This window comes from Grammomys surdaster, unplaced genomic scaffold, assembly GCF_004785775.1.
Source record: "Grammomys surdaster isolate TR1022 unplaced genomic scaffold, NIH_TR_1.0 141, whole genome shotgun sequence".
In the NCBI taxonomy this organism is placed as follows: domain Eukaryota; kingdom Metazoa; phylum Chordata; class Mammalia; order Rodentia; family Muridae; genus Grammomys; species Grammomys surdaster.
This window is the reverse complement of record NW_021604599.1, coordinates 7,486,230-7,502,810: the sequence shown is the minus strand read 5'-3', so window position 1 is coordinate 7,502,810 and position 16,581 is coordinate 7,486,230. Positions and strand designations below refer to the sequence as shown.

General features: G+C 37.6%; 1 protein-coding gene and 1 pseudogene across 2 annotated transcripts in view; one reads left to right on the top strand and one right to left on the bottom strand.

Annotated features, from left to right (window-relative positions):
- The window catches only part of LOC114618344 (COBW domain-containing protein 1), a 45,283-nt gene that overhangs the window by 5,158 nt on the left and 23,544 nt on the right, over positions 1-16,581 (bottom strand). For both annotated transcript variants that reach the window (XM_028764051.1, XM_028764052.1), the window contains exons 9-11: positions 16,215-16,259; positions 9,959-10,015; positions 5,896-5,944 (exon numbers count right to left, since the gene is read on the bottom strand). In XM_028764051.1, the coding sequence (XP_028619884.1) occupies positions 5,896-5,944; positions 9,959-10,015; positions 16,215-16,259 (151 nt within the window). The remainder of the gene's footprint in view (positions 1-5,895; positions 5,945-9,958; positions 10,016-16,214; positions 16,260-16,581) is intronic.
- On the top strand, positions 13,917-14,327 carry LOC114618345 (annotated as a pseudogene).

The following is a 16,581-nucleotide window of genomic DNA, read 5'->3' as shown; positions in this document are numbered from 1 at the left end:
GAATATAAGCATTATGATATGTGACAGTAGATCTGGCAACAGAGATGTCAACTAAATGAATGATGGGCGGGTGCTGCATTCAGCACGGATGTAGCAGACAATGGGATTATTCACGTGGCTCTCAGGGAACAGCAGATTCATAACGCCACTCAGAACAGCATGCAGTTTTATACTGATGAATTATTTATTTCTGGAATTTTTTCCATTTAATTAATATTTTGGACTGCAGTTGGCTATACAGAATAGAAACCATAGATTATTAAAGTTCTACTTGTAGTTTGTTACAATAACTAAACCAAAAGCTAGAAATGATTTCAATGCTCATCAACAAATGAATTTTTAAAAAAGTGATTATGTACATAAAATAGATTATTATTTAGGAAGGGAGGAAGGAAGATCTGCCTTATAGTAAAATATAAATAAACCCTGAGGATTCTTTGCCAGGTGAAATGAGCCAGGAATGAACAAATATTGTACAATTACACTTGTATTTCCTACTTAAAATAGTTAAACTTAAAAAAAAAATCAGAAAATAAAATGCCAGCTGCTTGGTGCTGTGAAGGCAGCACAAGGAGCTGCTGGTCAGTGGTCCTGCATGAGTGCCACTAGACACACACGAAGTTCTGCTGTACAACACACAAAGGGAGTTTATGTAAAGGGCAGAGATCAGCTTAAGCAGCTTTTGTTGTTTCCCACAACAATACAAGGTACTTCTACAATGTATCAGTTTCAAAAGAAAGTAATGTTGTCTTTAAAAAAAATCTCATAAATGTATTTCATTATAAAAGTATTTCATTCAAGTTGAACAACTTCTGAGAATCTCTCAGCATAGGACTCAATACATTCCCTGCTTTACTGTAGCTTAAAGATATTTATAAGCATTTTTTTTTCTTTTGCAGGTTAGGGACATGACTTTGTGTGGTTAGTTTTTGTTTTCTGAGATACTCTCAAGTAACCCAGGCTGGCTTTGAACTGCTGATCCTCCTGCATCTACCTCCTCAGAACTGAGATTATAGGCATTAGAGACAGGCACTGCAACACCTTGTTATCACTTAGTATTTTAAAGGATATAATTAACTCCAGCAATAGGCACAATTGACTCTTGAGATTAAGATGATATACAATAGAGTTCAAGGTAGATGATCCCTATTTTGGAATTGTGGCTTTCCATGCAATCAAACTTTCTTCATAGGAGGAAAATTCAAAGAAGATGAAAGCTATAAGTTAAGGCAAAAACACAGAATTCTAAATTCCCTCTACAAACAAAACTAAGCACAGACTGTCACGTGGGGTTTTTCATCTATATTCCCACCCCAGCTCATCTTTATTGAGATGAAACAAGGAATGATGGAAAATATAAAAAAGATGAAAGTAAATTTTCTCAGGAATAAAACTTCAACAACTTATATAAAGCATATCCCAGGTATTACCAACCTCAGACTAGATCTTGAAATTTAATTTTGCTTTGAACCCAAAACTAAGTGCCTTCTGACAGTTAGTAACACAAAAACAGAAAATAAGGCAATAATTTAGAAAACTAAAGCCTAATAAAGAAATTCCCCTAAAATAAAACTAACAGTAACTCTGGTTTGCTGTTTTGGCTTATTTTCCCATTTAACTCCTTAGAGTCTCAGTTTTACACCCTATGCAAACAAGACCTACTATGCAATAACTTCTACATGGTTTCTTTCCCTGAAAAAACAAGCCCAGTAATACCCTCAAAGTCAGTCCCTCTACCTCCCCCTCCAGCCCTTGACAGTTCTTTGCCTCTGTGGTATTTTCAGCTCCAAGGTACCACGCTGAGCAGGTGGCATTTTCATTCAAATCTCCTTGTCCTGCAGATGTGTCTAAAGTTTTCTAGGTTCCTCTGGTTCCTCTACATGCCCTTCCCTCCTCCCCCTCTCTCACTCATCCATATGCTGACAGCTCAGGGGTCACCCTGTTTCTACTGCAGGCATTCACCTCATGGGACAGTATCTTCACGCTTGGTCTCTAGATCCCAAGACAAGTCCTGCTTCTCTAACCCTGACACTTCCTTGTGTGAGTCTTCCTTGCCTTATACATTATAGCTCAGCATCTTCCAGTCCTGGCCATCTGATAAGACATCTGCACTTAAAGCCTGCTTTTCCGGGATATACGTTTTCACTTTTCAACATCTGGATTGCCTCTCCTCTCCTAATATATCAACCCAAAAATCCAAGCCTGCCAACCAGCCAACAAAAGCCTACTAGTTTCTCTTTCGCATTCAAGTCAGGATGGCAAATACCCTTTCTTTGACCAGAAGGTGCATAAGGACTTCTCAACATTTTTAGATATACTTATTATATTGATATAATACAATCTGAGTGGGAGATATAAAGGTAGGTGTGTGTACACATGGATGTGTGTGTGTATGTGTTTGTACAGACAGCACTGAATTACACACCAAAACCTGCATGATTTACTTTATATAAAAATATTATCTTTTCTAAAGCTATCAATGAGGTTCAGGATAGCTATGATGGTTAATCTTCATTGTGAATGACTAGATTGATAAAAACTATGGAGGGGCTAGAGAGATGGCTCAGCAGTTAAGACCATTGAATACTCTTCCAAAGGACTTGAGTTTAATTCCCAGCACCCATCTGGTAGCTCAAAACTGTCTGTGGTTCTGGTTCCAGGGGATCTGACACCCTCACACAGACAGACAAACATGCAGACAAACACCAATACACATAAAAATAATTTTAAAAAAATCCTATGGAACCACTGAGCATGTTTACAGAAAGGTTTAACTGGTGAAAGACCCACCCTGAATGTGACCGCTACTACCCCATAGGCTTGGGTCTTAGATGGAACAGTTGATAGAACAAATTGAGCAGTCTCTGCTTCCTGGTTGCAGAGGCGATGTGACCAGCTCCCTCTACTCCTGCTGTCATGATTTCCACATCCTAAACTGTGAACCAAAACTCAATCCTACATTGCTCTTGTCAGGTATTTTGTTAAAGCAATGAGAAAAGTAACCAGTACAATACTCTAGCCCATTATATAGTACTTTGGCATTTGAGAAACAGAAGCAGGAAAACCACTCTCACCCATGAACCCTACTTTTCCCTGAAATAGGTCATAAAGCATAGGACCGATTGTCTGAGCCCTCCCTGTAATGGATACTAAGAATCTCATGAGACAGTGCCAAGAAGGAAAGAATACCCTTATTTGCAGGAGGGGAAGCAGTCTTGAAGGAGTGAGTTCCTGAGACAAGTGTTGCTGTCATAGGCACAGCCATGTCAAGGACCCAATAGCCTCAGGTTCAGAGGAATGGCAACGCCTTCTTTCGGGGACCAAGTACAAGTGTTGACAGTGTGTGTGTAGAGACTGTCTGTTGCTAACCAGACCTAACTAAGTCTGCTCTCCTACAGAGACTGTTCCTACCAACAGTAGACAACCTGTCTCCTTGGTCCTGCTGTACACTGTAAATTCTGTCCAACTCTATAAAATAAACACTGAGCTTCTGGTGTGCTGAAGTTGTTTTTAGTCAAGAGCCCCAACTACCCAATCCCAGCCTTTCTACATTTCTTTCTGTCCATCTGTCTTTTCTTCATTTCCTTCATTCACCGCCTAGTCAGGTCCAAGCCCCTTGAACAGTAGAACAGCACTTACCTCTGAAAATAAAGGACACACGCACGCACACACACACACACGCGCACACTCACAACTCTAAACAAATAAGCTTTAGTTAAATCCCTATCTTATTTCTCTACAACTCTCCATTATTCTTTAAACCTAATACAAAAACATTCAGGTTTATCCAGTTGTGAAGGATTTTATCACGAAGGCTTCCACATCATATAAATTAACTAGGTAAACTGTTATGCTATCTTCTTGCTGATCTGCCTTGTGATGGGGATCCCTTGTGCCTTCAGCCCTGAACTTGCCTCCAATGGGTGAAGAAGAGATGTAGTTCCTCCTCTGTAACTTTGATCCACTAAACCCCGTGAAAAGGTTCTTCCTTGAATCCTAGATCCCTTTCCTGGAATATCATATGCCCTATGTTTATGCATCTAAAGCAGGACAGGGTATCAAAATCTCACGTTGAGTTTTAACAAAAACAGACATGCCCTATTTACTAGTGAAATGATGTAATCTCTGGGATTTGCTTCAACATACTATAGCAGAAGTCATGAGTATATACAGGTTCATAGTATATACTAGTCTACTTTTATGTATATCTGAAATTTATTATTTTAAAAATATATTTTAAACTCTAGCAAAAGAATGTTGGGGAAACAGATAAAATAAAATTGGCAAAATGCTGACACCATTAAAACTAAATGATATATACAAGAGATCCATTTTTGTCTCTTTACTTTTGCACAGAACTGAAAACTTCATATAAAATGTTAAATTATGATTAGTACGTATGTACCTAAGCCTCATTTCTGGAGATTTGAGGGGAAAAGACTATGGGATATTTGAATTTGGACAGCAAGAAAGGAAGAAGATAGAGATGGCAGGCAGGCAGGCAGGATGCTCCAAAAATGATTCTAAACTACACCACTGTTTGAGAATCTCAGCTTTTCATTCCTTTGACAAATAATCACTGAACTGGGGCTGGAGAGATGGCTCAGTGGTTAAGATCACTGACTGTTCTTCCAGAGGTCCTGAGTTCAACTCCCAGCAACCACATGGTGGCTCACAACCATCTGTAACCATATCTGATGCCCTCTTCTGGTGTGTCTGAAGACAGCTACAGTGTACTCATATAAATAAATAAATCTTTAAAAAAAAAATAATCACTGAACTGCTATTATATATCAAGTCCTATGCTACATAAGAAACAATTCTTTTTAAAGAATATGTAGAGTAATGCAAGGGGAACCACATTAAATCACATTGCCTGACATTATAAACACTGTGATAGGGTACATTCAGGACAACAGGAACACAGATACTGGCCATCATAAAGATTCTTGTCAGGACTCCATTTTCTTCATCTTTTAATCCCAGATTTCTGATGTGATAGATGCCCTGTACCTAGCAGCTCAATATGAATATGCTTCAATTTTATCCTACAACTGCTCCTAAATATCATATATATCTAATTTCCCTCAAAATTCCACTATCAAGGCTTACTATTTCTCTCACGTACTTGTTTTAGAGGTAATAAGTGCTATATTCTCTAAGAAATGTCCCATGCACATGGTAGCACAGCCCCCTATAAACATCAGCTGAAACAAAGACAAATGTACAAGTGACTGCTGTTAGTTGGCCTCATTACAAGTGATAATAACTTGGGAACTCAGTTACAGCTTCTAGACAGAGGAACCAGGCACACAGCTCACTCACAAGAACTCTCACTACTTTAAATGAAATAAAGGAGTTACCTTAAAGTCCTACCCTCTTTGACTTACTTAGGAGAAACATGGTTTAGTGAAAATGTATCTACTTTGTTCCTAGCATCTTAAATATCATCCTGGGGAAACACACACACACACACACACACACACACACACACACCCCTGTAGAGTTCAAATTTATAGTGCTACTAAAGGTAAAATTCAAGGTCAGTTCTTATTTAAATAAGCCATTCCTTATTTTCCCTTAGACAGTTAGTTAAATACAATTAAAGCAGAATACAGCTAGAACCCCCAGGCTTCATTTGTGTAGAAATTCTCATCAGAATAAGTTTGAATACATGATTTTCTAAAATATTAGGAGGAGGATTAGAATGCTTAACACATGACAGATTCTTATGCTAAACTAGATCACACAACCTCAAAGACATGTAAACTCTTAAAACTGCCAACCTAATCTATAAATAATTTTTTAGAAAGAGATTTAATTTAAAAAAAATCCTAAGTAGAGCCAACATGGTTAAAAGAGATACTTTAAAATTTTATAAAATTTTATTTTTACCTGATCCAGGTGGGGTGCTGTTGACACATGCTGGAGTTTTTTCTGCAAACTAAGAACAACCAATTACAGATTCAAAGATCCATACATTTCTGATTTAACATTATCTATTACCTTGAGACACAAGGCCAATTAAGGAACAAACATTCCACAAATGAATCTACCCCAAAGTTCCAATTTTATTTACTCTTCATATATTTTAAATTTATACACACATGCAATTTATGCATAGAAAAGTTGAGAAATCTAAGATATATGTAGAAAAAAGCTGACAGAGCTAAGTTATTAAAATGTTTTTAAATGTACAACAATTACAAGTATCATACAATGAAGAGAAAAACTAATGTTTTAGCAACATTCTAATTTTAACTATGTCAGTAATTTCTTTATAATTCCTATAGGTTAATATGATAATTTCAACAGACTTAGAAACATACGCATGGCCTATCTAGAAACTAACCCTAAAGTTTCCTTGTAAATTGTTTCCTATCTTTTTACTTGTATGTGCAAGTTGAATGTAGTGTTCTAAGTTTCTGACTTCTCTTCTATGCTTCCTAATAGGAAATGTTGGTAGCTTTGAAAAGTTACAAACATAAATTTTCCTTTAAGAGTTTCCCTTTGATGAAGATTTCTATTATTTAAGGACAGAGTCCAAGTACAGATTTCCTATAGAGTCAGCTACCAGTTAAGAAAAAAAAAAATAGACCAGTGTGGTCTATGTAGTGAGTTCCAGGACAGGGGGAGAGCTGTCTCAGGAAGAAGAAAAAAACAGACAGAAAAAGAAGGAAAGAAAAAAAAAATGAAGTCAGAATCCATTGTTCTGTTAAGAGAAGAGGCAGAAGACCGATCTGCAGAACAAATTACTACCATAACAACTGTAGCACACACTTAGACACTGATGGCGACAAGGCAGAAGGGAGGAGGACTTAAAGCCTTGCAGATGTCCTGTCTTGAAGCATGGTGAGGGGTAAATTAGTAACAGCAAGTTTCGGCTGCAAGAACTATTGGAAGGAATGACTCACGCTGGGGGGTCTTAGTAGGGAAAGTGTCACATTAAATCCTTCCCAGCTGGTTACTTAGGAAAGAATTCTCCTGATTAACAGCTAAGCAAAAAGAAAACCGTGCAAAGGCCTCATCTACAACAGAGACAACATTACACACATAGTCCTGTGAGTATTACTAAAACATTATAACTGCTCTTAGTCAAAAATAGAATGAGATTAGAAAATTACTGGAAAATCACATTTCAGTCTTGTTAGACAGTGAGTACATTCAACTTGCACATACAAGTAAAAAGGAAAAAATTAACAAGGAAACTTTAGGGGTAGTTTCTAGTAAGTCTCAGAATTTTGTGCCTGTAATTTAGCCCCTATTATAAAATGAAAAGAAGCCATACTCTAGTAGAGTGAACAAGCATACAGTAATTAGAACCTGACATTTATTAATCAGAATTCTCTGTGTGAAAAAATAATCAGTGTAATTCCTAAGGATTTTCATATCCCATATGTAACCATCATGAAGTATAAAAAAATTCCTGAGCAAAATGTACAGCAGGAAAACAGGCCCGAAGACTTCACACTGTGGAAAGCAACAATCAGATGCTCTGACCGTACCGTACACATAGGGCTATACTTAAATGAGTATGTACTCATATGTGATTCACATAGACCAAGAAAAGTAAACAGATTTTATTCAGGTGCTCCAGAAATGGTCATTTTAATCTGTTACTGGGTTACTCTAAAGTCTAATACCAGAAGCAATGAGTGAAAATATTCTTTTTTTTTCTTTTTTTTTATTGGATATTTTATTTACATTTCATATGTTGTCCCCTTACCCCATCCCCCACCCACCCAGGAACCCCCCATCCCCTTACCCCTCCTCCTTCTTCTCCGTGGATGTAACCCCCACCTACCCCCCCACTCCCACTTCCCCACCCTCATAATTCCCACCCCCTGTGGCGTCCAGCCTTCATGAGGTCAAGGATCTCATCTTCCACTCTTACGTATTCAGCTGACACCCTGAATCCCTCCCTAAGTGCTCCCAGGCTGGTGGTTAGGACCCTGGGAGCTGTGGTTGGTTGGTATTGTTGCTCTCCTCATGGTGCCACAAACCCTTTCAGCTCCTTCAGTCCTCACTCTAACTCCTCCATTGAGAACCCCATGATCAGTTCAATGGTTAGTTGTGAGCATCTGCCTCTGAATATGTCAGACTCTTGAAGGCCTCTGAGGAGATATCCATATCAGGCTCTTATCAGCATGCACTTGCTGACTTCCACATCAGCATCTACCTTTGGTGACTGCACATGGGATGGATACTCAGGTGGAAAGGTCTTCAAATGGCCCCTCCTTCAGTTTCTGTCCCTCACTTTGTCTCCATATTTGCTCCCTTGAGTATTTTGTTGCTCCTTCTAAGAAGAACTGAATCACCCCCATTCTTAATACTTAGCTTCTCGAATGGCTAGTTCTAGCCCTTGACTTGTAAGATGACATATCCACCACTCTGGATTTCAACTTAAAAAATGAGGAAATAGCTGCCTTGCATATTCCACTATATGCACTAAAGTAGTCTCATTTTAAAAAACCACAATAAATGGGAATTATTCTCTTTAAGATAAAGAAGTACAATATAGCACCATGTCATATCCTTATAGGTTATTTTGGATGCTGTTTTAAAGAGAGAACAATACTAAGGACAAGAGGCTGGGTATCTACTTGTTTCTCACAAGCACAAAACCACCCACTATGCCTACCCATAAGTAAGACACCCTTACTAATTCAAAATACTCAGAGAAGTATCCATCTTCATGATATTGAATAGACACAAATGAAACTTTTAAAGATACTATAAACATTATTTACAATAGCTAAGATGTAGAAACAACCTAAATGTTTATTCTTTGGATGAACAGATAAAATAAATGTGTGTTGTGCATATTCATGTTTGCATACATGTAAGTGGACTTTTTTTTTTTTTAAAGGAAGTCCTACCATCTGTCACTGAAGAGCAAACTATTATGGTCCATAGAAGCAAGCATTTGAATATATTGGTTTCAGAAAGGAAAGCTAAGGATCTGTCATTCAATGAGTTTAAAGGTCTGTGTTATATACCATCATGCCTAAAGTTAACAATTCTGTATTGTAACCTAAAACCTTATTATGAGAGACCTTATATGTTCTTAGTACAAGTAGAAATATAAATAGCTAATATGGATGTAGTGGTACATGCCTTTAATTCTAGCACTCCCAGAGGAAGAGGCAGGCAGATCTATGTGAGTTGAAGGCCAGTCTGGTCAATATAGCAAATTTCTTTCTTTTTTTTTTTTTTGGTTTGGTTTTTCGAGACAGGGTTTCTCTGTGTGTGTAGCCCTGGCTGTCCTGGAACTCACTCTGTAGACCAGGCTAGCCTCGAACTCTCGAACTCAGAAATCAGCCTGCCTCTGCCTCCCAAGTGCTGGGATTAAAGGCGTGTGCCACCACCGCCCAGCCAATATAGCAAATTTCATGCCAGCCAAAGCTACATAGCAAAAACCTGTCTCAAAACAACAACAATATCCATTGATATCCAAGAATAATTTTTTCCACTTCTTAACATAAAGATACTTCCAAAATGAGACAGAAAGCTATTACTAAAGGAAAGGGAGTTGTCTGTAAGAGAAGCCAGTTATAGGTTTTTCTATATAGTTCATGAATTTTATTTTATTTTGAGAGTGTTATAATGGTTGGCACAGAGATATTGATGAGTTTCCAGGCTTAATTACCATTTACATTAAAATTTCTATAGAAAAATGCATTGTGATTTCCAAACAACCAGTCAACACAGCTTTCAAGATCATCCTTAGAGACAATCTGGTGAGCCAGGTGTGGTATTGCATGCCTATAATCTCAGTCCTTGGGAAGCTGTAGTAGAGAATCATAAGTTTAAAGGCCAGCCTGGGCTGCAAGGTAAAACCATGCTTTAGAAAATAAGAAAGCAACAAACTTGCATGCCAAAGAAACAACATCTTAAATAATGAGAAACTGCAATAAAACACATTACATTAAAAATGACCAAAATACTGAAAACATACCTTATTCCAGAGAGAATATCATAGGCATGAAGATCTAATATATTTGAGAGATGAACTCTAAAAGGAAGAAAATGCATTTAAACAGTTGAAAATTCTGTGAAATACATGCAATTAATCATGTATAAAATTTTAAATTAGGCATGGTAGCACAGGACTATAATCGAAGCCTTTAAAAGGTAGATAAAAACAATCAGAAGCTCAAGGACATCCTTGGCTACTAGTGAGTTCAAGGCCAGCCTGGGCTATAGAGACCTTGTCTTAAAAGGAAAAATCTCTAAGGATCTTTTATCAAAATAGGTAAACATAAAGATTAATCAGCCTTGGGTTAAAGAACTTGCTGCTTTTACAGAGGGCCTGGGTTTGGTTCTCAGCATCTTTTTCGCGGCTTGCAACTGTCTGAAACTATAGTTTCAGGCGATCTGATGCCCTCTTCTGACCTCCATAGGCATTGGGCACATACATACATACTTGCAGGTAAAACACTCACACACAAAATAAATCTTTTTAAAAGATTTTTAAAGGAGTTAGAGTGAAGACTGAAGGAGCTGAAAGGGTTTGCGACCCCATGAGGAGAGCAACAATACCAACCAACCAGAGGCCCCAGGGTCTAAACCACCAGCCTGGGAGCACTTAGGGAGGGACCCATGGCTCCAGCTATATATGCAAGGGAGGATGGTCCTGTCAGGTATAGGTGGGAGAGGAGATCCTTGGTCCCATGAAGGCTGGACACCGAATGTGGGGGAATTAGAGGGTGGGGCAGTGAGAGTGGGGAGGTAGGTGGGGGCACATCCTCATAGAAGCAGGAGGAGGAGGAATGGAATAGGGGGTTCCTGTGCAGGAGGTGGGGGGAAATGGGGTAAGGGGAGAACATCTGAAATGTAAATAAAATATCCAATAAAAATTTTAAAAAAATCTTTTTTAAAAAGATTAGCCAGCATATTATATTAAGGGTGATATATTAAATGACAGGCAAGGAAAAAAAAAGATGCTGTAAAAGATTTTTACCTTAAATTCCTAAAAGTAGCTGAATAAGAAAGATCAGGCAAAAAAAAATTTCTTGTTACTGCTTAACAAAAAAAAAAGTTTCCTTTCCACTGCTGATTGTCCTTCAATAATAACTCTATAAGCTTTAAAATGCATTATTTTTGAGTTAAAAATCATCTAAAACTTTTCATATTACCCCAAATATGAACTAAAAGAAGTAACAAATGGATGACAGTTTATATACATTCCAAATGCCTCTGGGATTTTCCTAATTCTTTTATACCTTTTCTATGATAAAGAGGTAATATAAAAATACTAGAACTCTACAGCTGAGTGTGGTGGCACAAACCTTAATCCCAGCACTTTGGAGGCAGAGGCAGGTGGATCTCTGTGATGTCTAGGCCAGCCTGATCACATAATGAGTTTCAGGACAGACCTGGAGTACATCCTGAGACCTTGTCTCAGGAGAAAAAAAAAACAAGAATTCTGGGGCTGAGAGTACAGCACCTTGACAAAGCATGTGTAAGGCTCTGAATCAATCCTAAATGCCAAAAAAAAAAAATAATATATAAATAAAACCAAAAGGAGTCAAACAGCCAGTGTGTGAATTAATATTACTCCCTCTAGAACCTCACATTTAACTTTATTCATACAGAATGAGGGCACAAGTAGAGCGAAGCTTCCCAGTTCACAGTGCTGTCAGACCAAATGCTTCCTCTGAAAACTAGTGAGGACTGAACCTTATGAGGAATGCAGCGATTCAACACTATGTAGTTTTAACTACATAGAGGTAAATTTACAAAAATGGATGACTGATTTTCAGTTTTAACATAAGCCCACAAAAGAGAAAACTGTGACTTGTAATTAAACTAAAATGAAGGAAATATTTAAAAAAACAAAACAAAACTACAATCAAAAGTACAATTACATTTCAATACCAGACCCAAGCAGCTTGTCAGACATTCGTCACATTCAAGAGGTTTGAATGTAAGTTTAGCTCAGAACTGTCCAGCTGTGCCTGCCTTGTTTACTTGCAACAGGCAGCCATACTCTCAGAACGGCACACTACAGATTATGAACGCTCATCTTGGCATAAACAGACAAATTCCCATCTTATTAAACAACAAGTACCACAACATTCTATGTTAATATACTATATCAACACTTCAAATTCTGGACATGCTAGATGTGCTGAGCCAGGAAAACAGTCAAGCAAGGAAGCAAATGGTCTGTGAAGAAATTTCTGAGTATCAACTTACACTAAGAGATCAAAATCCTAGTATTAGGCATACTTCCTTTCCCACCTTAACAGTTAACAAGTACAAGTTTAAACCATGAACTTATCATCTTCACTTCAGAATAGACTGAAGTCTATAGGTACCAATTCTGTGAACACCCTTCTAAATACACCACTATCTCACTGTGACAGTGTCCTTGAGAAGGCTACCATTTACAGATAACTCTGCATTGTAGCAAATTCTTTAGGTATTTTTAAAAATGAAAAGTACCAATAGCAGAGTCATCAAATTCTCAGTGGTCAGTATAACAGGATAAGGCATGAGCTTCCTTCCACATGCAAGTTTTTATGAACTTTCCCCCAAACTAGCACTGCTTTGGAAAAGAAGGTCTGTTCTCATTTAATACATGTCTAGAAAACTTTTCATGGCATTGAGTATGTTTGTTTAATATCTTCCTTCAGTAATAAAAATACCAGATATTTTCTAAGACATTCAAACTGTAGATCAAAAGACCATTACCATTTTAAATTAAATATGAAAGTAAATCAAGGGAGAAAACAATCTTTATAAGTTCATTCTTCTACTGTCTTACACAGCCTGTAGATACTGCTTTAGGGAAACTGCCTAATTACCACCTTCTAAAACTCAATGAGTTACTCCACAGGTTTATCTAGTTTACACACTTGCTGTTATTGCCAAAAGCTTGGTGCTAAACTCTAGCACTAAATTTCCAAATGTTGTTCCGAGTGAATCTAAAACTCAAGTGATTATAAAACCAAATTCATCACCCTTCCTAAACCCATGATAATCCCACTCTACCCAAGTCTTGCCAACCTTCTTGTATGCCCTGAACTTCAGAGACTAGCCCACAGTGAGTCCACACCTTAAGTCTCTCACTGCTTTAAATCTTTCAGTAACTCCTTGTTGTATACAGAGAAAATCCTATATATTATGGAATTCATGGTCCTTGGTGAAGACTCACACATCTTTTTTCTCAGCTACATGCAGTCATGTGACCTAGTCATTCTAAAATATTATCTCTGAAATATTAAGTGAAGATTTTCTTCACTTACACACTTATCCTGGAAAATCACCAGTACTCGAGCCATCTGGGAAAAATTCCCCTTCACTGTTCAAGACTAATCAATGATCATTTTTCTAGTTAAGTTTTCCCGACTCTTCATCAGGAAAAATCAAATGGTCATTTTTCTGCTTCTTATTCTTACAGAACGCTGAGCAATTAATTTCTCTGTTGTGATGTATTAATAATATTTAAGGTGCTGCTTTTTGCTTATTCACTTCTCAGCTTTCCCCCAAATGATTGATCAGTCCAGTGTCTTCAAAGAACTTGTATCTTATCTGTTGCTTAATTCCTGAACCCACCCTGTAATGCCTAGACCCAGTGGAAAACTGCAACAGTTAACTTATTACTGACCAGCTGTATTTTGATTTTCCTGTTCAATTCACTTGAATCTTTAAAATCTTAAGAAGTTCATAAAAGATAAGAATGCATACCTTCTAACCGTCCCTCTGACTTCAATGTCTACAAAGTCTCAGAGAAACTGCATTTGCCTGCCAATCCGATTAAACCTTGCCAGTAAGATAACACCTCACATGAGTCTTACTGTTTTACAAAGTCAAGGTGAGGCTTGCTAATAGCACATTCACTTCGCCTACTTTAAAATAGCCATGAGCTTCTTTCCTTTCTGCTGAGTTGCCTTCTCCTTGCTGTAGAAATGGGCAAGTTCATGAAACCCGGGAAGGTGGTGCTGGTCCTGGCTGGACGCTACTCCGGACGCAAAGCCATCATCGTGAAGAACATTGATAATGGCACCTCAGACCGGCCTTACAGCCATGCCCTGGTGGCTGGGATTGACCGCTATCCCCGAAAAGTGACAGCTGCCATGGGCAAGAAGAAAATCGCCAAGCGATCCAAGATCAAGTCCTTTGTGAAAGTGTATAACTACAACCACCTCATGCCGACCAGGTACTCTGTTGATATCCCCTTGGACAAGACTGTTGTCAACAAGGATGTGTTCAGGGACCCAGCTTTGAAACGCAAGGCCAGGTGGGAGGCCAAGGTCAAGTTTGAGGAGCGATACAAGACGGGAAAGAACAAATGGTTTTTCCAGAAGCTTCGCTTTTAGGTTTATTTTTGTTTTCATCATTAAAAATTTAAAAAAATAAAAATAAAAAAATAAAATAGCCATGAGATTAAAATGTTAAAAATAAATAATGATTCCAATTATTCTTCTAAGAAATAAATCTCTAGTTTCTAAACTGAGAAGCCCAAGTTGTTGTTTGTATGTCTCTAGGAATTTGGGGAAAATACTTAATATAAGATTCAGAACCCAATAATAAGACTTCTACAGATATCTGATCTTCATGGAAAAGGTCTCTAACTCAACTCCCAAGTTCCCAGCAAGGACATGTTATTTCAGAGTCTCAGATCCACTGCCAAAAGCAGATAAAGATTTTCTTCACTTGCACACTTATCCTTAAACAAGAAGTACTGTATGGTTAGTAATCCTATAAGAGAGCAAATATTAGAAATGACAAACAAAATCAATATATAAGTTAATCAAGAGGGAACTTTAGTTATAACATAGATAATTTCAAAGTGGAAACAAAGGAAATATAAACTAAATACATGCTGTCACAACAGAACCACAGTTGCTGATAGATATGATTCTCAAAAGCTAATTTAAGTGTTATGGAGTTGTCTGTCATTTATAAAAGAAAGAAAATCCAGGAGAAAAAGTAGGCTGTGACAGGAATGAAGACTGAGCAACGGCTTGGGGTATGTGTTAGACTCACCAGGTTTCTACAATGGAACTGGAAAATCTGGGAGTGCATTTACTTTTATAGTGCCTGTAGCAGGCTCACACTAAAGGCATCTGTGGCTCCTGCAAACACATACCGAATTCATTTTCCAGCTGCGTCCATGCTCAGAGCAGCTGCTGCTGTTACTGCCTCACACTTCTGGCAGTCTGTCAGCACCTCTAATCTTTGCCATTGCAGACAACCCACTCAGCTAAGACCTCTTCTGCATCTGACAATGGAAGACTCTCTCAGCCAGAGGCTGGGTAGCACTAGGCTGCCAGCTGTGAGTCTGAGTCTATTGGCTACTAAGCCATTCTTGTCCCCAACATGAACTTAACAAAATCCCTGCACTGAAGTTTTCTGAAATCATGACACCATTTAACAATAACAACAAAACCAGTTAAATCTAAAAAAGTACAGTTCACAAAGGGTTTTTTTGAAGAGAGTACAAATATTTTAGAAGATTATGCACATCTTTATGAACAGAACTACAGGTAAGAGGAAGCCATAAGAGATGTAAAATATATAAAGAAATGCATTAAAAACTTAAACATAAAAATTTCACGTATTCTTATTACAGTTTTTTTTGCAAAAATAAGGTTTTAAAGTATTAAAAACCTACTTTAAGGCTTTAAATTAACATGCTTTTCCAGATTTATGCATCATAGTTGTGTAGTTGTTAACAAAGGTACTAAGTATGGCAAACTAATTTGTAAAGAGTATTCAGACAATATTTAGGTCTTACATTAACGAGTCTATGTCCTTGTTATAGCACAGTTAAGTTACTTATTTTATGAGACAGGGTATCTGGCTACCCTGAAACTTGCTCTGTAGATGAGGCTGGGCTTGAATTCAGAGATCCACCTGTCTCTGCCTCCCAGGTGCTGGGATTAAAGGTGTGTCCCACCAACGCCTGTACTTTCTGATTTTTAATGTCTATTCTATTTATTTGTTATTGGTTTTAATAATAGAATTTTTTCCTTTTCTTTCTCCCTCTCCCCAACCACATGCAGGCCAGGCTGTCCTTGAACTTTCTATAGAGTCAAGGATGACCTTGACCTTGCCTCTATATCAAAAGTGCTGAGAGTATAGGCATGTGCACTATTACAGTTTATGCAGTATTATGGTCAAATTCAGGGCCTTGTGCATATTAGGCAACAATCTCACAACTGACATATACCTCCAATCCTAGTAGTAACTTTAAAAAGTACCTTGATCTCTGAGTTTCTACAACTTTCCCCAGTCCATTTATTGATCTGAAATAAAAAGCAAAAGAAAGGGATTAAAAAGTAAACGGTGATTGTTTTTAAAAAGCACACAAAAATTATTCCTAAAACAAAAAGTAAACAGACATAATATAACAGAACTTGTAAAAATGGAAGACAACTTGCATTTATTCTTTTCTTTCTCTCTCCCACCCCACCTTTTGTTTTTTTCTACTTTGTTTTTTTATTAATGGCTTAGAATTCTTTCTCTTCAAACCACAAATCTGGCATAATCTATGTGCATTCAAGAAAACTTGTTACTACAAAAAGAAAGAAAGAAAGAAAGAAAGAAAGAAAGAAAGAAAGAAAGAAA